This window comes from Lepidochelys olivacea (genome assembly GCF_965140295.1).
Source record: "Lepidochelys olivacea isolate rLepOli2 genome assembly, chromosome: 1".
Lineage (NCBI taxonomy): Eukaryota > Metazoa > Chordata > Testudines > Cheloniidae > Lepidochelys > Lepidochelys olivacea.
The window spans coordinates 110,350,261-110,372,069 of record NC_140411.1 but is presented as its reverse complement, the minus strand read 5'-3'; the positions used below and the strand labels follow the sequence as shown (position 1 = coordinate 110,372,069).

Below are 21,809 nucleotides of genomic sequence, written 5' to 3'. Positions count from 1 at the left end.
AAAGAAAAGGAATAAGATGATGACTAAATAAGTTCAGGAAATATATCTGCCGAGCAAGACTGTGTTAAGTTTAGTCACTTTTCTGACCACAACCACACTGTAATACGACTGTTAATAACATACCTTGTGTGACAAGACAGACATGAAATGATTTTACACTAGCAGAATGAGTTTAGAAACAAACAGGAAGGGTGGACTTTTATTTGCAAAAAGAAAAGGAGTACTTGTGGCACCTTAGAGACTAACCAATTTATTTGAGCATAAGCTTTCATGAGCTACAGCTCACTTCATCGGATGCATACTGTGGAAAATACAGAAGATGTTTTTATACACACAGACCATGAAAAAATGGGTGTTTATCACTACAAAAGGTTTTGTCTCCCCCCACCACACTCTCCTGCTGGTAATAGCTTATGTAAAGTGATCACTCTCCTTACAATGTGTATGATAATCAAGGTGGGCCATTTCCAGCACAAATCCAGGTTATCATACACGTTGTAAGGAAAGTGATCACTTTAGATAAGCTATTACCAGCAGGAGAGTGGGGTGGAGGGAGAGAAAACCTTTTGTAGTGATAATCACCCATTTTTTCATGGTCTGTGTGTATAAAAACATCTTCTGTATTTTCCACAGTATGCATCCGATGAAGTGAACTGTAGCTCATGAAAGCTTATGCTCAAATAAATTGGTTAGTCTCTAAGGTGCCACAAGTCCTCCTTTTCTTTTTGCGAATACAGACTAACACGGCTGTTACTCTGAAACCTTTTATTTGCAAAGTTTCTTGCAACAAGTACATACCAGTCCAAAAATAAACTGTCTCTCTGTCCCCTCATTAATCACTGAAAGGCAGCAGTGATTAATAAAAGCTTTTAGAATGTTGTTTGTCGTTGGCTTATGCACTGACGCTTGAGGATTTAGATCTCCCCCCTGCCCACAGATAATGTAACAGGGAATGTTATCTAAATGTCTAATCATTTTTTTTAACCCTACTAAGCTTGTGTTCAGATTATATCACACGGCCATGAGCGCCACAGGTTAATTATGTACAGTAAAAACTGTGTTATCAGAAGTGCCGGTTAATAAAGTGCTGGATATCTCCCAATACAAATCAATCAATCAATCTAGTAACTGACAACCTCCATTTCCCCAATGTGCCGGATAACAAAGCTTTTACTGTATTGTGTAAAAAAATATTTTATCATCAGTTTTAAATTCACCAAATATACTCTGTTCTTGTACTATGAAGGAGAGCAAATAAGAGTGTCCCAATTTGTCTTGTCTATCATCATCATCACCACCACTACTCCCATAACCACACTGGTTGTTGGGGCACCATCACTGATAAGCCATCAACCAATTGTCTCCACCCCTGACGATTGTGTGTCAGTGCTCGAGTCTCCGCGAAGTCCGTTCCTGTCCACTCTTATGTTGTCAATCCATCACTTCTTCTGTCTCTTCTTCTCCTCTTCCCCTGTACTGTCCCTTGGAGGATGATCGTGGATAGGCCAGTGAGCTTGTTACATGGCCGTACCACTTCAGTTTGCACTTCTTCATGGTCATCAGGAGGTCTTCATATGACTTGGAGCGTTGGGTGATGTTGCAGACCTCTTCATTAGTGACGTGATCAAAGTAGGAGATGCCCAGGATTTTACGGAAGTATCTCATCTCTTCTACCTGTATTTTCCATTCAAGTTTTGCCATAAGGGTCCACGTCTCGCACACATACAGAAAAACTGAGATGACCAGTGCGTGCAGCAGTTTCAGCTTGGATTCCAGAGAGATGTTCTTATTCCTCCAAATTGGCTTCAGCTTTCCCACTGTTGCTTGCGCAGTTCTTGCCAGAATTTCTGCCTTTGATCCTTCATCAGTGATGACTGCCCCCAAATACCTGAACTGTTTCGCTGTCTCCAGCTCTTGTCCACTGACAGTGATATGTGAGCTGATCCCATCATGTACGTTTATCATCAGCTTGGTTTTCTCTGCACTGATTTCCATACCGTATTTTGCAGAGCTTTCATCCAATCGTTTCACAAAATTGGCAAGCTCATCTTCGTTACCTGTCAGGCCGGTCAATGTCATCAGCTAAGCGAAGATTTGAGATTGTTTGCCCCCCAGGGCTGATTGTGCATATGTGATCTTCCAGGGCATCAGTCATTTTGTGCTCCAAGTAGATGTTGAACAGCGTGGGCGAAAGAAGGCAGCCTTGCCAGACTCCAACAGTGTTACAAAACCACACTCTTATTGTGCCATTGACAAGAACTGTACTGCTGGCCTTGGCATACAGTTGTTTAATGGTAAGAATAAGCTTAAAACCAACACTGTACTTCTTCATGGTTGCTCAGAGCTTCATGCCATACTCTGTCAAATGCCTTTTTGAAGCCAACAAAGACATGGTAGATGTCCTGCTGATGTTGTAAGTACTTCGCACATAGAACATGAAGATTAAAAATCTGTTCCATGGTAATTCTTCCAGCACGAAAGCCAGCCTGTTCTTCAGCAATGATATTCTCTGCTTGTGGCTTCAATCTGTTCAATATGACTTTCAACATCAATTTGCTGGCATAGCTAATTAAGCTTAAAGTCTGGTAATTTTGACACAAGTGCAGGTTGCCTTTCCTTGGCAGAGTGATGATTAGTGACTGTGAACACATGGAGGGCCACTCATCGGTCTGCCAGATCTTGGTGAGTACATCTATTACTATTTCTACTCCAAATTCCTTCAGTTTGGCTGGGATGTTGTCAATACCTGTAGCCTTTCCATTCTTGAGTGATTTCACAGGTGTCCCCACTTCTTCACGCAGTACTGGAAAGTCATCCTCCTCTTAAATCTGGGCTGTCCAGGACACTAGGATCTCCATTTGTCCGGTGATTGTATACATCACAGCAGTAATTTGTCCATCTGGACAATCGAGATACAAAAGGAGCACTTAAAGACGACAAAGTCACTTCAGAGAAACTAAATGAATTCTTTGCTTCAGTCTTCACAGCTGAGGAAGTTAGGGAGATTCCCAAATCTGAGCCGTCCTTTGCAGGTGGCAAATCTGAGGAATTGTCATAGATTGAAGTGTCATTAGACTAGGTTTTGGAATGAATTGATAAACTTAACAGTAACAAGTCACCGGGACCAGATAGCATTTACCCAAGAGTTTTGAAAGAACTCAAAATTGGAATTACAGAACTATTAACTGTGATTTGTAATCTGTCCTTTAAATCAGCTTCTGTACCTAAAGACTGGAAGATAGCTAATGTAACACCAATATTTAAAAAGGGCTCTAGAGGCGATCCCAGCAATTACAGACGGGTAAGTCTAACGTCAGTACTGGGCAAATTAGTTGAAATAATAGAAAAGAATAAAATTATCAGACACATAGAAGAACATAAATGGTTGGGTCAAAGTCTACATGGTTTCTGTAAAGGGAAATGTCTTACTAATCTATTAGAGTTCTTTGAGGGGTCAACAAACATGTGGACAAGGAGGATCCAGTGGACATAGTGTACTTAGATTTCCAGAAAGCCTTTGACAAGATCCCTCACCAAAGGCTCTTACTTAAATTAAGTTGTCATGGGATAAGGAGGAAGATCCTTTCATGGACTGAGAACTGGTTAAAAAGACAGGGAACAAAGGGTAGGAATAAATGGTAAATTTTCAGAATGGAGGGGGTAACTAGTGGTGTTCCCCAAGGGTCAGTCCTAGGACTTATTCATAAATGATCTGGAGAAAGGGGTAAACAGTGAGGTGGCAAAGTTTGCAGATTATACTAAACTGCTCAAGATAGTTAAAGACCAAAGCAGACTGTGAAGAACTTCAAAAAGATCTCTCAAAATTAAGTGACTGTGCAACAAAATGGCAAAAGAAATTTAATGTGGATAAATGTAAAGTACTGCACAATGGAAAAAATAACCACAACTATACATACAATATGATGGGGGCTAATTTAGCTACAATTAATCAGGATAGAGAAATTGGAGTCATCGTGGATAGTTCTCTGAAGACGTCCATGCAGCGGCAGTCAAAAAAGCAAACATGATGTTAGGAATCATTAAAAAAGGGATAGAGAATAAGATGGAGAATATCTTATTGCCCTTATATAAATCTGTGGTACGCCCACATCTTGAATACCGCGTACAGATGTGGTCTTCTCATCTCAAAAAAAATATACCGGCAGTAGAAAAGGTTCAGAGAATGGCAACTAAAATGAGGGGTTAGGAATAGGTCCCATATAAGGAGAGATTGACGAGATTAGGACTTTTCATCTCGGAAAAGAGGAGACTAAGGGGGGAATATGATAGAGGTATAGAAAATCATGAGTGGTGTGGAGAAAGTGAATAAGGAAAAGTTATTTACTTGTTCCCATAATATAAGAACATGGGGCCACCAAATGAAATTAATGGGCAGCAGGTTTAAAACAAATAAAAGGAAGTTCTTCTTCACACAGCACACAGTCAACCTGTGGAACTCCTTGCCTGCAGAGGTTGAGAAGGCTAGGACTATAACAGGGTTTAAAAGAGAACTAGATAAATTCATGCAGATTAAGTCCATTAATGGCTATTAGCCAGGATAGGTGAGGATTGGTGTCCCTAGCCTCCGTTTGTCAGAGGGTGGAGATGGATGGCAGGAGACAGATCACTTTATCATTACCAGTTAGGTTCACTCCCTCTGGGGCACCTGGCATTGGCCACTGTCAGCAGACAGGATACTGGGCTGGATGGACATTTGATCTGACCCAGTAAGGCCATTCTTATGTTCACCTGTTGATGATGTCTTTCTTCTGTAAGACTGTTCCCTTCTTTGTCTTGAATTGCATTAGCATTGGTCCATCTTTCCTTCGTCAGATCTTTTACAATCTGGAAGATTCATTTGCTATTTTTATTATTGATACATTCTTCAATTTTAGAGCATTGTTTTTCTATCCATATCTCCTTGGCCACCTTCATTCCTTTCTTGATCTTTCTGCCAATCACTCTGTATTTATCAGCTCCCTCAGTGAGATTCTCGTCTCTCTTGAGTTCTCTTCTAATGTCACACATTTGTAGTATTTCATTTGTGACCCAAGGTTTTTTCTTCTTACAGTGTATCCCAAGAATGTCCATTGCTGTCTCATTCATTACAGTGTTGAATTACAGTGGTCATTGTTTCTATGTCTTCCTCCAGAGCAAGCAACGGAGCAAATTTTCCACCAATCATTGCTTGGAATGACTCCGCAATGCTTTGGTCTCTAAGTCAAACTTGATTCTGCTGAACTTTGGCCTAATTATTTTCCTTAGCCGCAGCCAAAAGTTTAGCATGAGGTTGTGATCACTTCCAGCATCAGCACTGGGGAAGCTCCTTGTTTTAGCTCTGTTGATCCCAGAACGAAATCAGTTTTGCACAATGTCGTCGTCGATCTGACTGTGATGAAAACCATCAGGTGCATGCCATGTTGATCGTCTGGATGCTTTATGTACTCCTAATGCATTTACAAGGACCAGATTGTTATAGCTGGCAAACTCCAAAAGTCTCAATCCTCGCTCATAGGTTACCGCATCACAGAAAGGGCCACAATAATTTTGCCAGTCTGCGTGTGCATCAGTACCTACTTTAGCATTCCAATCTCCCTGTACAATCAAGATATCTTTCTTGTGTACCTTATCAATGATATCTTGGAGCTGATTATAAAAATCTTCAATTTGCTCATCGTCATAGTCTGTTGTAGGGGCGTAGACTTGTACTACTGTGATATTGAACGGTACAGCCTTTAGACTGATGGAAATAAGCTTGCTAGATATTGGGTTGCATCCTAATACTGTATTCTTGATATCCTTATGCAGAAGAAATCCTACACCGTTGATATGTTTGTCCTCTCCACTGTAATAGAGTACATGGCCTTCCTCTGTTAGAGCCTCTCCAAAGTTCTTCCGTCTGACCTCAGATTCCTAGGAGGTGCCAGGGGTATTGTTCCATTTCATCTGTGAGTTCTTTCAACCTCCCTATTTGTCTCAATGTCCTTACATTCCATGTGGCTATGGTAACGTTCTCTTCCACAGAGCCTCTTTATTGGGATTACACCAGTAGTATACTTGTCGCGTTCACCCTGGTAGGAGACGGTTGGCATGGTCATTAACAACCCAAGCTGCAACCAATCCGGTATGGACATGGTTGACTTGCTCATCATATGGTGTGTCTTGGGCAAATTTTTAACCTGGGGGAGCCCATCCCTCTCCAGGAAGTCCCCTTTTAGTTGCCTTTTACAACATGCAGGAGCAGCAGTGGGGACTATTCGGTTCCCAAGCCCACAGGGGGTATACTTGTCTATACTATTTGTTATTTTATATTGATCTATTTCTTCACCATATTAAATAGCTCTAACACTTCCATTCTTTTAACGATTTTCCCTAATGGTCTTTGGACTCCCATCTACTTCTGATATTGCTGACGTGACCAGAACTGAACACAGTGCCCATTTTTTGCATACCCTAACACTTTTTTGTCTGATCGCTGCTGTGCAGCAAACAGATGTTTTTGAGGGAGCAGTCCACATTAACACCCAGAGGCTTTTCTTGAATGCTTACTGTCAATTTAGAACCCTATGCTGCCTATAAAAAGTTCAAATTAGTCTTGCCAACATGTTTAACTTTTAATTTGTTAAGGATTAATTTCAATATGCTGTCATACTGTTCATTTACCTTTTTTTTAGGACCCAGCAAAGTTCTTCAATCTTCTCATCTCAAGCAATCTAAATAATTTTGTACCATTTACAAATTTTTACCACCATACAAATATAGCTACTAATGATCTACAAGAGTAGGTAAATTTAACAGTGGTTCTAGTATGGAGCCTTGGGACCGCCCCCCTGCAATTTTCTAAAAGAGATGCTCTAGTTCAAGCAGGAATTAATTCAGAAAAGGTCTATTGCCTGTGTTATGCAGGAAGTCAGAACGGATGATCATGGTGATCCCTTCTGGCTCTATAATCTATGAATTAATCTTTTGGAATATTGAAAACTGACTATGTATTCCTACTTTTTGCTTTCCTGCAAAGACTTTATGAAAGTCCAAATGAAACATACCGACATGCTTTCCATTATCCATTATTTTGCTGAAACACACAAAATTCTAGTAGATTTGCACAGCATGATTTTCCTTTACAGAAGCCATGCTGGTTTTGTCCTTATATCATGTGCATTTACAATTATATTTGGTTGCTTTAATCAGTTCACTTGGAAATAAAGTAAGTGTTTTGTTTAATTCCCAGGATCAACCCTAACATTTTCAGAATATAACACCATCAATTACTGCAATCTGGTATTGGAGCCAGTTTTACATGGACTGCATATTTTTGTATCTCAGTCACTTCATTCTTAAGCTTCTTCAGTACTCTGGGATGATCACCATTCAAACATGATGACTTACTGCTACTAACCTAATCATCGTTTGTTTCAGAACCTCATCTTTTGATCCCTCAATATTTTGACAGTACCTCATGCCTATTACCTGAAAAATTAGATATAGGGTAGACACCTCCCTAATATATTCTGTGGAGAAGACTGATGCAAAGGTACCCAACAGAACCACAAAAATCCAATCTCACCTTCAAACACTACTCATCTTCATCACAGTAGTAACTCGGAATATTCAGAAGACATCTAAATGGACTCTCTTCTCCTCTACATAGAATACAACGTACCGTAGCAGTTAAAGGTTAACTCCCCCATTCAGAACAGGATGGGACCACCACCTACTTACAGGGTCTTACTTTGGAACCTTATTAAGTTATTTTATATGCCAACATCACTAACTATTTCACTGTTGACAAGTCAAAGCAAAAACACCCAGCTGCTTGAAACAGCTCAGCTGGGAATGAGCTGAAATAGCTCAGTTAGGAGAGCATTAGACTGAAGATCTAAAGGTCCCTGGTTTGATCTCGGTTTTGGCAGATGATTTTGGGATAGCTCAGTGGTTTGAGCATTGGGCCTGCTAAACCCAGGGTTGTGAGTTCAATCCTTGAGGGGGCCATTTAGGGATCTGGGGCAAAAATTGAGGATTGGTCCTGCTTTGAGCAGGGGATTGGACTAGATGACCTCCTGAGGTCCCTTCCAACCCTGATATTCTATGATTCTATAACACACAGTACTTGTCATGCTCCAATACTCTTATTTATTTGAATGAACATTCAAAGGCAATAAAACAAGAATTAAAAAATGTAAACCTGTCTACCAAAGATCAAATATCAAAATAATTTAAAATGTTTACTACTATTAAAAAAATATGGTAACTGTCATTGGAACAAATAGAACACAAGATACCAAACACCCTCTGGGCGGAAACACATCTTCATGAAAAACTCATGAGATTTGCACATTTAAACCAGTGTTCCCAAGAAATTTTTATTGCTGCTGAACCTCAATCTAAAACAAGGTAATTTTCTATAACACCCTCTGAGTCAGAAGCACCTATTCTGAGAAGAACCTATGTAAAAATGGCACTCTCTTGATCAACAGATCTGTTCCTTTTCCTTGGGGATGTTTAGTCTACGGAAGAGAAGAATGAGGGGGGATTTGATAGCTGCTTTCAACTACCTGAAAGGGGGTTCCAAAGAGGATGGCTCTAGACTGTTCTCAGTGGTAGCAGATGACAGAACAAGGAGTAATGGTCTCAAGTTGCAGTGGGGGAGATTTAGGTTGGATATTAGGAAAAACTTTTTCACTAGAAGGGTGGTGAAACGCTGGAATGCGTTACCTAGGGAGGTGGTGGAATCTCCTTCCTTAGAAGTTTTTAAGGTCAGGCTTGACAAAGCCCTGGCTGGGATGATTTAACTGGGGATCGGTCCTGCTTTGAGCAGGGGATTGGACTAGATGACCTCCTGAGGTCCCTTCCAACCCTGATATTCTATGATCCTATAGTCTATGTGTGCTGAGGGCTTGATCTGGCTTGCAGAACCTTTAATAGTGGTAAAGATTTAAACAACAGAAAGAATGAACCCAGCTTGATTGAGGGGTATGTCAACGCTGCAATAAAAGATCACAGCTGGCCTTGGTCAGTTGACTCAGGCTCACGGGACTTGGGCTGCAGGGTTAAAAATTGCAATGTAGACATTCATGCTCAGGCTGGAGCCTGGGCTCTGAGATCCCCACAAGGAAGGAGGGTCTTGGAGCCTGGACTCCAGCCCCAGCCTAAATCTCTACACATGTCAGCAACTTATGTGTTACCCTGGATTTGAGGGATGTGTACCACAAAATATTATCAAGCCAACTGCAACCACGTTATGTGCATTCAGCCACTATTAATTAATAAAAGAGAACACTGCATAGTTAAGGTTTAATTGGAAAGCAGGCTTTTAGAGGCAAAGTCAAAACTAGCTGGCAGTTTCTGCTAATCAGAATGGGAGGAAGGGAAAGAAAAGTAAACAAATGAGACTGAAAACCGTGGTGGTTAGGAGACCTTAAGTCTGGGCCCCTCTAATATTAAAAGTTTATTGAAAGTTAGGAGAAATGATAGCTCATAGTGACCTCCCCGCTGGGTTATGTGTTTTGTAACAATGTGTTATAAAAAGACTAGATAATAGAGTGTAATTTGGAGCAGTCCTCCGAAGTCAACTTGAGACATTTTTTCCCCGACATCTTTTCTCCCCGGCAGGTGAGCAACTAGTCACTGCAAACCTGCTGTTAATTACTCACTATCGTTCCAGATGTTAGGTAAATATCTGGGATGTTCTGAAACTATTGCTTATCTCTGAGTGTGCTTAAAATCTAATGAACTGCAGTTTTAGATAGAGCACGCTTACTTGCATTAATCTTTTATCAGACGGAATTGCTGTGTTCCCATTGATTTATTCCCGATACCGGCTGGAGTGAAATAGTTAAGCTACCCCTGCTGGGGTTCTGAAAATCCTGCGTAACAGAGGCATCCATTTTATGAAAATATTTGTCCTTCTGTATATGAACTATTCACGTATTAAACAATTAAAACTGAAACTAGTTAAGAGATCTAATTTTAACATGTACAGTATGCATTAAAAAGTTTACCATCACCCTTGTAGTTTAAAGGGGGGAAGGAGAGTGGTCTTTGGCAGAGGAAAAGGAAAATCTTAAGATGATTTGGGGAAAATTAAAAAAAAAAAAAAAGAAGAAGCAGAAGCAGAAACACCCAATCACTGAAACTAACAAAACTGGAGAAACTGCATATAAATTACTCCCCAAACAGTTTTCTTTTGCACAGGAAACAAATATAGGCAAGACCTACTTCTCAATTTCTCTCTGAATTCAAAAAGAATCCTTTGCCAGTGAACTTGCTTGGAATCCGCAATTAAGAGCTTCCACAGTACAGGACAACTGTACCTGTATTCCCCTCAACAGTTCAGCAAAGGCAACAACTCTTGGCTTCCAGCTCCCCAGCTGTTGCCTCTTTTGGGTCTCTCTCCCTTCTGACCAGAATATTCCCAGGCTGAACAGTTGTCTTTCCTTTACTGTGTCATTCCCAGTCAGGTTGTCCTAGGACACCTGCTTCTTTTCTCTTCAGAGATGGGTAACAAAGTGATTGCTACGAACATAAGTTACCACACAACTCTTTGTAAGCAAGCCTGCTTTATAAGGAACAAAGCATTACAGAGAAAACATAACAACAACAAAAGAACCTACACGGCATGTTAGTAAGTTTACTAGCGTTCATCCCAACACTGACATGGGCTCTGGCAAGTGCAGTCTTTTAAATTTCATTGGGTGACTCCAGGTTCTTGTTATTTACCCCTTCACATAAAAAGCTTCCTTATTTACTTTCTCCATACCCTTCATGATTTTATAGACCTCTAACATATCCTTCTCCCCTTATTCATCTCTTTTCCAAGATGATCAGTCATTTCCCAGTCTTTTTAATTTCTCCTAATATGGAAGCTCTTCCATACTCTTAATCATTTTTGTTGCCCTTCTCTGTACTTTTTCCAATATATGTTTTCTGAGATGGGGCAACCAGAACAGCAGATAGTATTCAAGGTGTTGGCATACCATGGCTTTATATAATGGCATTGTGATATTTACTGTCTTACTATCTATTCCTTTCCTAATAGTGCCTAACATGAGAAATAAGAAGCCTGAATGTATTAGTATCTTAGCTCACTCAGATACTATGAAGATATTCATACACTACAGACAAGATCAGAGTTAAGACAGATGAATAGAGCCCTAAGACCTCCACTCTCTCATGAGACAGGAGCAGATCTTAGAGCCCTCTTCTTTCCCATCTTCACTGCCAGTCAAAGAAAGATATAAGGGATAATTACAAACCTACATTGCATTCTTATATGCATAAGGCAGCTTGCTTAGACTAGCCAAAAATATTGTAAAGAAAAGGATACACAAAAACCCCCCTTCAATACAAATTTAAATGGCCAATTGCTGTAGCTGCTTTTTCCCCTTGGGAGAAATAAAGTTACAAAAGTGAAATTTACCACTGAAGCAAACCAACTGCACCTATCTCTAGCACAGAGATGATGGAAACACCAGGCCTCGCTATGTAAGTGACTGGGATTCACCTGCCCTGACTACACTCACATACTGAAGCCTTGGGTGAATACAATATTTAAACAAATCCAAATAAGCCACACAAAAGGGGATTGAGAAGTAGGCCCTTTCTACCCTGTACTGACCCAGAAAACATACACAAACACAAAACATGGCTCCTAGAGTTGATGTGCTTTTTGTACAGTGCTTAGGAGAATGGAGCCTGTATCCTGATAGGCTTTGTCTTCTCTGCTAAAAAAAGTGCATATTTCATCTCCGGGTAACGAATGTGCCTGAGCTATCCCCATGGTTAAAAAACACATTGAAGACGAGACATTTTAGTTTCACCACAAGGTAAGCTTGCAAAGGTCAACCCTATACCCCTGCCTGAAGTTGGCGTTGACCACATAGCGAAACTAAAGCACCTTATCATCACTGTGTTATTACCTCAGGGATAGCTTATGTATGTTAGTTACCCTGAGGTAAAACACACACCTTTCTTATCAGTGAAGACAAGGCCAAAGAGGCCTCTTCTACAATACAAATAAATCAGCTGGTCAAAATTTTTAGACAATTATTTTTTACCTTCAATTTCAACCAAATTTTGGACTTTTCATTGAAAATTCTAAACTTCTTGTTTTGCTTTTAAAAAATCTGAAATGAAATAAAAATTTCAAATGGAAACAGAACATTACAATTGTTTTGTTTCAGTTTTTTGTTGAAAAACAGAAACATCTCATAGAAAAGTAAACATTTTTAATGAAAACCTGTTTTGTTCAAAGTTTTTCACAGAAATAAAAACTGATTTTTGACCAGCTCTATAAATAAAGAGAACCTCCCACTTGTTAGCACACTGGGACAGTAGGGGAACAGGGCACGGAGTCTTTTCACTAATATAGCATCTATACATCATCAAATAATTTTTTAAAAATGAACAGAAGGAAGATAAGTCACAGTTTCAATGCAGAAGTTCCCAAAATCACTTTCTTTCTCCATCACATTCAGGATACTTTAACCTTCTGGTTTAAGTGTTTCTTGAATCTACTGTTTTGTAAATTCCACGCTGAAATGTCAAGATCTCTGAAAAACCTAGCAATCCAACTTTTTGTTATGGTCACTGATTAGCCCAGCATTTCGCTTCACCAGAATTTACTATATTGTACACACAGCTTCCGGCATTAGACTGAAACATGAACTTTGGTGTGTTGACATATGACAGCAATAATGCAAGACTTCATCTTGGAATATTGTGTAACAGTTTGTTCCTCTCTGTATAGAAATATTTAAATGCTCTTTTTTCCAGCAAGAATATTGCTTCCATTAGAAAAGGAAGTTTATATTTATTTATTAGCAACTCCTCCAGTGCGTGGGTACACATTTGCTTACTGATATTGTTCTTGGCAAAAAGTTTTCAAACCTGGTGCCTAAAGTGAGTTGAAGCTTAAGCATTTCAGTGATTATTTTTGATCATTTCCATTTTGGTGATGAATCTGTTAAAAAAAAAAGGGGGGGGCGGGGAGGGGTTGGGGACAACATTTTCTAACATAGGAGCCTAAATATAGAGTTAGGTGCTTAACTTTAGACACCTGCGTTAGAAAATGTTGGCCTTTGTTTTTACAGATTTACTATCAAAATGAAAGTGATCAAAATAAACCACTTGGATGCATGAGCTTCAAGCCTCACTCTGAGTTTCTGATGGTGAAAATATGACTTAGGGCTTGTCTACATGGCAAGCCAACAGGAAGCCAGAGGATGAATCTACAGTGTACAAGCTTGTCTCCCATTTGAAATGGCAGTACATCAAAGTGTACTTTGTAACTGTTAATGTGTGGTAGCAGAGTCCACGCAGTGAGTTAACGTGTGACAGTCTAGCATGCTGCAGATTCTCACTGTGGCTTGCCATGCACCAACTTGCCACTTAGACAAGCCCTAAGATCTATGACCCTCACCACAAAGGCTGGGCAACTTCTAGTTTTAGCTTTTCTCTTTAAATTATAGTTACTCACATTTAGTGACCAACAGATCTTGACTACTACCAGTCATAACAAAAAGAAATCGTTTATAGAAATTTCATTTGAAGGCAGTTTTGATTCACTTATAGCCAGTAATCCTATTACAGATGTTGCTTTCAAACTATATTTTAATGGCTCCATTAAGACTATTACACAATAACCCCACTGAAAAATATTAGTTTAGCTGCACAAAAACTGAAAACTTGGTTTATAAAATTCAGTAACAAAGATGTAGAGCAAAATACTAGAGTACACATTACCTTAGCGTTCTCAAGTAGTACGTCATCTCTACCTAAACCAGGTCCTATGACAACTGAATGCAGTCGCGGCAACCACTTTTCCACTTCATGAACAGCATTAGGACGGTCACTACGTAGGGAAAACAAGTACAAAGCATTTACTTTCAACACTCTCAAATCTGAAATCTAGCATCTCCCATGTACATCTGAGGTTAGCCAAACATTACTGCTATCATGCCGGTTTTTGCCCTCTAGTGAAATAAACAGATTTTTGTTTTGTTGAAAGTTTGTTTTTTCATCTTACTGGGGAGAGGAGAATTGGGAACCATTTGGGGCCTAAGCGCTCTCTAAGGAGTGGAACACCTGTTAGCAAAGGCCCCAGTCTTGCAATTAGATCTGTGCAGGCAGACTCTGATCCCACAAGGAATCCTGTTCACTTGAACAGGATGCTACACAGATGCACAATCAATGCTTTAATTAGGAATTCTAGGGATCAGGATCTTTATGTTCAAATGCCCAGCTATTTCATTAGTTAAAAGGACTGGTGTTCTCTGTTCTATATAGAGCTCAGACTCCCCTCAAATCACTACCCAAAACTGTAAAGAAACCATCTTTGAAAAACAGATTTGTGGTAAACGATGTGTCTATTTACTTATCCTTCACCTTTACGAAGGTAAGGTTCACGGACATTACTATAAGCCTCTACTGTAAAAAAAAAAGTCAGTCAAACAAGTCGAGTTCTACAAAATTCTGATTTGAATTTTAAAATATGCCAGCATGAGGAACTTGGAAAACTACAGTATAAAGGTAAGTGCCACTGGAGAAATAATAGATTTCCTTTAGATTAGTACATGAGTCCTTGTGTATACTAGAAAAATGCAGTTAATGAAACTGATTTAACAATTGAGTGAGTTCAACTTGTGCAAACACCCAATACAGCAGTATCAATACATTACCAATTTAAGAAAGGGTTAAACAAGTTTAAATACATCTAGGATTATGGATCTGCACTGGTTTAATTAGACTGATTTTTACATCTATTTAGTTAAAACAGTGCATCTTTCCATACTGGAAAAAGCCTCAGAGATGGAAGAGATCTCTTAGACCTAATCATTCTCCCTGTAGAATTGTTCCCTACGATACATGCTGTATTTCCCCAAAGGAAGATGAAGGTTATTTACCTGTAATGGAGTTCTTTCAGATGGACTCTGTATATTCACACTACTGGGGGATGTGCCAGTGGGTACACCTCAGGAAAACCTGCTCAGAGCAATGTCAAATGAGAGCATCACCACTCACCACTCCCCTCTGTGTTCTGGAACATTCCAAGGCTGAGGCTACGAAAGGGGGCTTGACACCCTCTGCCACTTCTGTTCCTTCCACTTCCTCTTCAGACTTAAGATTCTGAGGAGAAGGTGGGCAGGGAGTGAGACAATGCAGAATCCATCTCAAAGAATTCTCATTACAGGTAATTAATCTTCATTTCTTCTTTTAGTATTCTCTGCATATTTCCACTCATGAGATAGTTTGATAAGCAGCACTTCCTGTAAGGAAGGTATGATCTGGGGTCCTAATTGAACAGGGATCATAGTAATGCTCTTCCAAATTGCACATTCCACTGAGATGCTAAGTCTAGGGAGTAGTGTTTTGTAAGTGTACATACAGAGCTCCAAGTTGCAGTTCGACAGATCTTCGCAATTTGAACAGGTCTAAGGTGTGCTACAAAGGCTGCAATTGCTCTAGTAGAGTGTAATCTAACCCCCAAGGAGGGTGGAATGGATACTAGTTCACAGCGCTCCTGCTTGCACTGCCTAACCCAACTAAGTAGCATCTATGAAGAGAGAGTGTCCCTTATGGTTATCAGCGTATGAAATGAAGACACTGTTAAGACACTAAGGATATGTCTACACTACCCTCCGGATTGGCGGGTAGTGATCGATCTATCGGGGATCAATTTATCACATCTAGGGTAGATGCGATAAATCGATCCCTAATCGCTCTGCCATCAACTCCTGTACTCCACCGCGGCGAGAGGCAGAAGCGAAGTCGACGGGGAAGCAGCAGCAGTTGACCCTGATCCATGAGGGCACGAGGTAAGTTGACCTATGATAAGTCGACTTCAGCTACGTTGTTCTCGTAGCTGAAGTTGCATATCTTAGGTCGATCCCCCCCGGGTGTAGACCAGGCCTAAGCCTTTTAGCATCCAAAGTATGCAGCTCTGTCTTGTCTACATGAGTACAAGGTCTAGGGAAAAGACTGGATAATTAATAGTTTGATTAAAAGGTGAAAGTCACACACCACCCTGGGAAGGAAACTAAGATTAGAGCAATGCACCACCATATCCTCTGGAAGACAGTGAATGAAGGATACACTAGGCAGGCATCTAATCCACTCATTTGTCTAGCTGATGTCATAGCTATGACAAAAGCCATTTTGATAGACAAGTAGAACAAAGAACACTCTGCTGTGGCCTCAAAGGAAGTCTGCGTAAGAACTAATTTGAGATCCCAGGATGGGACTGAAACTTTTATGCATGGATACATACTGACAAGTCCCTTCATAAATTCCTTTAACGTATTATGTGCAAAGACTTATTTATCTACCAACACATTACAGACAGCTATAGCTGTTAAGTGAACTTTCAAAGGAGAAGATAGAAAACCCCAAATGATTTAATTAAAGCATTCCAGAATAGACTGAATTGCTGCTACTGATGGATACATGTTTCTTGCTTGCTCATTTCACAAACTTATTCCACTTGAGATAATACCTTCCAGTAAACTGCTTTCTAGAGTTAATCAATGCTAGTGACACTTCCGACGTGCAAGATTTCCGAAGGTACATTAGATTCCTATAGGCTATGCAGTCAGACGCAATAATAGGGTGTCAGGAGATAACTCAACAGAAGGGCAGAATGTAATAAGTCTTTGGCCACAAGGACAGGCCTATATACACCCTTGGAGAGCTGGAAAAAGTCTAAGAACCACTGTTGCCTTGCCCATGCTAGGGGAATCAACGTTATTTTGGTTCTGTCTTATCTTATCTTCTTTATCACCTTTGGAGGAGAGGGAAGGGGGAAAAGATACAAGGCAGACCTTTTCCCCACTCCAGTAGAAAGTCATCCAATATAGACAGACTGTCTCTCCCCCTTCTTGAGCAAAACCTCTGATACTTCGCATTTTGTCTGGTTGCAAATAAATGTATGTCTGAGAACCCCCACAGGGTGAAGATCTCATCTATCACTGATATTTTTAACAATCAGTCATGAAGTTCCATTACATCTCTGCTCTTTTGATCCACCAGTATGCAGTCCTTGCTTACGAGGCGAAGAGCTACGGGATAAATAATCACAAAGCACAACTGCTTTCTCGTGCTGTTGTAGAGAAAGAATTCCCCACATTTGTTCATATAATACACTGCCATTGTGTTGTTTATGAAGACTTGCACTACCTTGTTCTGGTTGTGAGGTAGAAAAGATTTCAGGCAGAAAGGCTCTGTTCCTACATGAGAATCAGGAACTGCTCCTGTAAAGGAAATCCTTTGTGTAGAGATTTTTTTCTTGTTTATCAAAAGCCCTAATGTCTCAGAAAGAGAGACCACTTGAACTACAACCTTGGAAAGGCCTTCATCTGATAAGGTTTTGGTCAGTCAATTGTCTAAGTAAGGTTAAATTTGAGGTTTAAGATTCAATCCTGAAGACAAATGTTGAAGACTGCCTCCCCTTCCTTTGGGGCTTTAAAGCCTTTTGCCTCTGTTGTGGCTGGGAAGGAGGGGGCTGTTCATGCAGAAAGAGGTATCTTTGTGAAAAATAAGACAATGAAGAGGAAGGGGGATATAACTGTCTAGGATATCTGAAAACAAGTCCTGAGGTCCTCTTTCTTGGAGGCTGGCAGACTTCCCAGCATCTTTAGTTGACCTAGTGTCCTTCATTTTCTCTTAATTACTGAATAACCCATAGCCTTTGAAAAGAAGGTCTTCTACCTTGGATTTAGTTTCAGGTAGGAGAGCAGACAAACAAAGCCAAGTATGTCTGTGTAGTGCAATAGCTGACACACTCACTCTTGCTATTGAGTCCAATGAATCATAAGAAGCTCTGAACAAATGTTTAGCCATTATTTCACCCTCCATTATGAAGGCGCTGCCAAGTTTCCTTTGGTCTTCGACAAGCACTTTGGCAAATACTCTATGCTCATTTTCTCCCTTAAGTGGTACTAATAGTGCAATCTCCCTGCCTGAATTTGCCATTCAAACATTGAGCAAAGGAGATGAAAACGCTTTTCTGCCAATTGCATCCCATTTTCTTTCCCTCTCCGTCAGAAGGAGTAGAATGTAACTGTCCTCTGGATCTTTATATTGACACTACCACCACATGAGAATTAGAGGTAGTGTGTATATGAAAGAACGAGAACCTTCATACAGTAATTGGTACAATATGCCGGCTTTTTTTCAGCATAGTCTGCCATAATAGAGAAGTCCAAACTGCCTGTACATGCCTAAAATGGGAAGGGTAATCTTAGTTATAGACTGAGAACCCAGAACGCTGAATACAGCATGGGAAGTTTCTTGGTCTGTGATTGATGGGAGAGATCAAAAGTCATGTAATTGTATTGCAACCTCACGTGGGGAGGATGCCGAAGCAACATCAAGATTTTCATCCATGAAAGATTCCTCGTCAAGATCTGGCTCCAAATCCTCACATTCAAATTGAGCAGCAGGTGCTGCTTCTTCCTCTGATAATTCATCAGGAACTATAGTGGAAGAACACTCCCTAAAACCAGGTGAAGATGACGGATCCAGGAGTCTCTGATCCAAGGAGTGATACTTTTCTGGCCTATATTAGAAAGGAGTTTCTACCTTGATTAGAATGTGGAACATTCCCATACTGCCTAAGAAAGGGCTAATCGGGCCAACAAGACAAGAGCAGTATCTCCCAATCATACCAGTAACCAAAGTCAGGCTAGGAGGGTGTGATGTTCTGTAAGCGCTGTATTTAGGAGATGTAATCTTTCTAATGAGAATGGAACATAGGAGGTATATGGGTATGCTTAACATGTTTCAAAACTTCTTCAGACTACAGCTCTACCCTCGCATCTGATCTTGACTCGGACTCAAATTATTGGAGAAACTACAGGACCTGTCATATGTAAAACTCAAGAAGGGCAAAATAACTTTATTGGGGAATCCCAAAGGCATTTTAAAAGCAAGTGTCCAGGGATATCTACAACGATTTGTCTGATCACCTTCTTTTCTCTGGTGGGGAGATTGGAGCAGAAGAACTAACAGGATTCTTCCTCTTTGCTGCTTTCCATTTGGGAGATGAGACAACATTGTCTCGTTGCAGATGTGACAATAGGTCCAAATGCAGAACCATATGGTGCACTTGCAATACCACTGTGAGAGCTGATACAGAATCTACTGCTGAATCTCTTCAGATCCAATACAATCTTAGAAATCAGAACATGGCTCTTAACCTGAGATTTACCCCATGCCAGATTTTTGTTTTGTTTAGGATTTGCAGTCCTTAGATCGGAGTCTGAGGATTCCCCTGAATGAGATTTGGCCCTGCTTATAGAAACCTTCTTATTCTGCAGAGTTCTCCTTAGAATTCAGTTAGATGGATTTGAAAAAGTTTCTCCTGTGGTTTGCCTCTGAATTCAGAGGCTGGCAAAGGGATCCTCTGAGAGCTTTGAGGTCAGATACAATAGTCTGGAATCAGTCCCCACTGAAGTCTTGAATTCTGATCCTGGGGCAGAGACTGGAACCTTTGGCATAGTGCTCTCAACCTCCTTAGACTTCAAGGTAACAAGCACAACTCTCTTATGGTTATGTACAGACCCTTTAAATGTGCCAGATCTGGGAGTTTTTGCAGCCAGAGATTCCTGCAGTAATGAGGCCTGCAGCATATTCTGGCATTCCTTGTGAGTCCAGCAGTTAAAGTGCTGCAAATTGAGCCACTCGAAGAAGAGTGACCCTCTCTGAGCCACAACAGGCATCTGGTATGGGTGTCTGACGCTGAGAAGACTGTTGGACAACAGGCACACCTCTTGAAGCCTTGTCTTCTTGTTTTCAGATCTGGTGGTTGGAACCAAAGTAGGAATTAACTAGCCTAAGAAATAAAAACCTTCACAGAAAATTAAAAAGAACCAGCTAATTAACCATCCTTAAAACTAAAACTGGCTAAATAGAAGGCACTGAATTCACTAGAGAAGGACCCAGATCAGATGGGTCTGGAAAAGTAGAGGTCTGGCTGCTGCTGTGGCTGGAAGGAACTGAGGCGGCAGGGGTGCCAGCCCACCCGCTTTTTATAGCCTCACTCTCAGAATACTCATGAGCACAGATGGCAGGTGTGGAGGGGCACTTAAGCACACCAACAAGCACTGCTATAAGAAGGTGCAACCATTTGGCTGCGCTCACAGGCTCATCCCCATGAGTGGGAAGATGCAAAGACATGAAGAATGTACACTATTCAGATCCTGTTTGGGTGGCTGTGGAGAGAGGGAAAAGGGGACAGCAGGTTTCCCTACTTGCTGGTGGAAGGGAAAGAAACAGAATAATGGTGGAAGGAATTTAGCTCCTCCCTCTCAATAAGTGTACTCTGATACCAAAACCTGGTATATTTTAAAACCAATTGAAATTACAAAAAGTAGTTCATTTTGTGTGCCCTTTCCACCTCTTTTAAAAGGGGTCAACTTAGCACCTGGAGATTTTGCTATTAGTAACTATCCTGACTTTTGAATGTTAAGTCTCATACTTAATGGTAACGGACATTTGCTTGTTACTGGAACCTTTGAAAAATTGTAATTAGAGAATAATGAGCTCAAACTGCTACATGTTTTAAGCGTACACCACAGCCTTTTTTGGCATGAGTACCGCTGTTCATTGTTCTAACATGGCAAAGCTATGATCTACTTGTATTTTTTTCCCCGGATGTTCAGTTATGGCCACTGTCCCCCTCATTCCCTGTCAATTAACAGAAAAATCAAACTATCCAACTGGTGATATTATCCAGTAGAAATACGTCACACTTCCGTAGTGCTACATGGGGAAGCTGTCCAGAACAGCCATTGCAAACTCTAATCAGTTGCAGAATAGGTTTCTCTGCAACGGCTATTCTGGTCTAGGGCTTCTGGGGACGGTGATCAGTTTGCCCTGGGCCCCCAAAACCTGTGTGGTGCTGCAACCCTGTACACCATGTCACAATGCCACTCACTGGAATTAGACTCCGTGGCCTGTCTGTCATGATGGAGGGCCGAATCTGAGGGGTGCTGCAACCCTGCAGGATGGGAGCCACCACTGCAGGGCGAGAGAAGGGCAAGCTCACCATCCACAATGTCTCTCCCCGGGTCTCCCCGAGTAGAATTTTTTTTGGAAGGTTGTGGGGTGGTGGGGGTTGCTCAGTTTCAGATTTTACCCCAGGCTCCCAAAAATCTCTGGTAAGCCCTGGTCTGGTCAACAAGCCCTAATATTTTCCATGCACTTCACTCACATGCTAATTAATCCTCACAATACTCCTTGGAGTTAGGTAAGAGGTAGTAAAACACTATGGAAGGCAGGAAGTAGGACTTTGGTTTTGCTTCTTTTTAACAGCATTAGCAAAACTACATTATAACAAAGGAATGAGCAGCAAACCCTCTCTACTTTAAGCAAAAAAAGTGTTGCAAGATACTATTACTTGGAAAATCTTGAATTTGCAACATTCGTACAAAAGCTTCGTGTTTACAGATAACAGCCATCCTAGGTGTTTTAGAAGCATCAGTTATAACGATTGGTCATAACACTTGGGAGCAAACATTTAGCTTAGGTCTGTCAGAACTAGCACACTCTACAATGATTTTCTTCAAGTGTGAGGCAGGAGTCAAAAGCATTTGCAGCTATATGAGCTCAACCAGTTCTCTTCAACCCAACCCATGATGCAGTGCCTCATTTGGAAGTTGGCCAAAAGCCCCTCTGACTAGCAAGAGCTGCTTCAGGAATCCCATAATGCACTAGGGCAAGCTCCCAAAAGACACTTTGTGCTGAGATTCCAAAATGGTTCTGTCAAAAATAGGATTGCTGTGCAGAAGTGATGAACCAGTGCATAGGTAAAT

At 40.7% G+C, this 21,809-nt stretch overlaps 1 protein-coding gene across 5 annotated transcripts in view; it reads right to left on the bottom strand.

Moving 5' to 3' along the window:
* The window catches only part of NAXD (NAD(P)HX dehydratase), a 73,203-nt gene that overhangs the window by 25,179 nt on the left and 26,215 nt on the right, over positions 1-21,809 (bottom strand). For all 5 annotated transcript variants that reach the window (XR_014709796.1, XM_084616093.1, XM_084616091.1 and 2 more), the window contains exon 6: positions 13,744-13,852. Coding sequence is in view for 4 of the 5 variants with exons in the window: in XM_084616093.1 (XP_084472219.1) it covers positions 13,744-13,852 (109 nt within the window). In the remaining variant the exon portion in view is untranslated. The remainder of the gene's footprint in view (positions 1-13,743; positions 13,853-21,809) is intronic.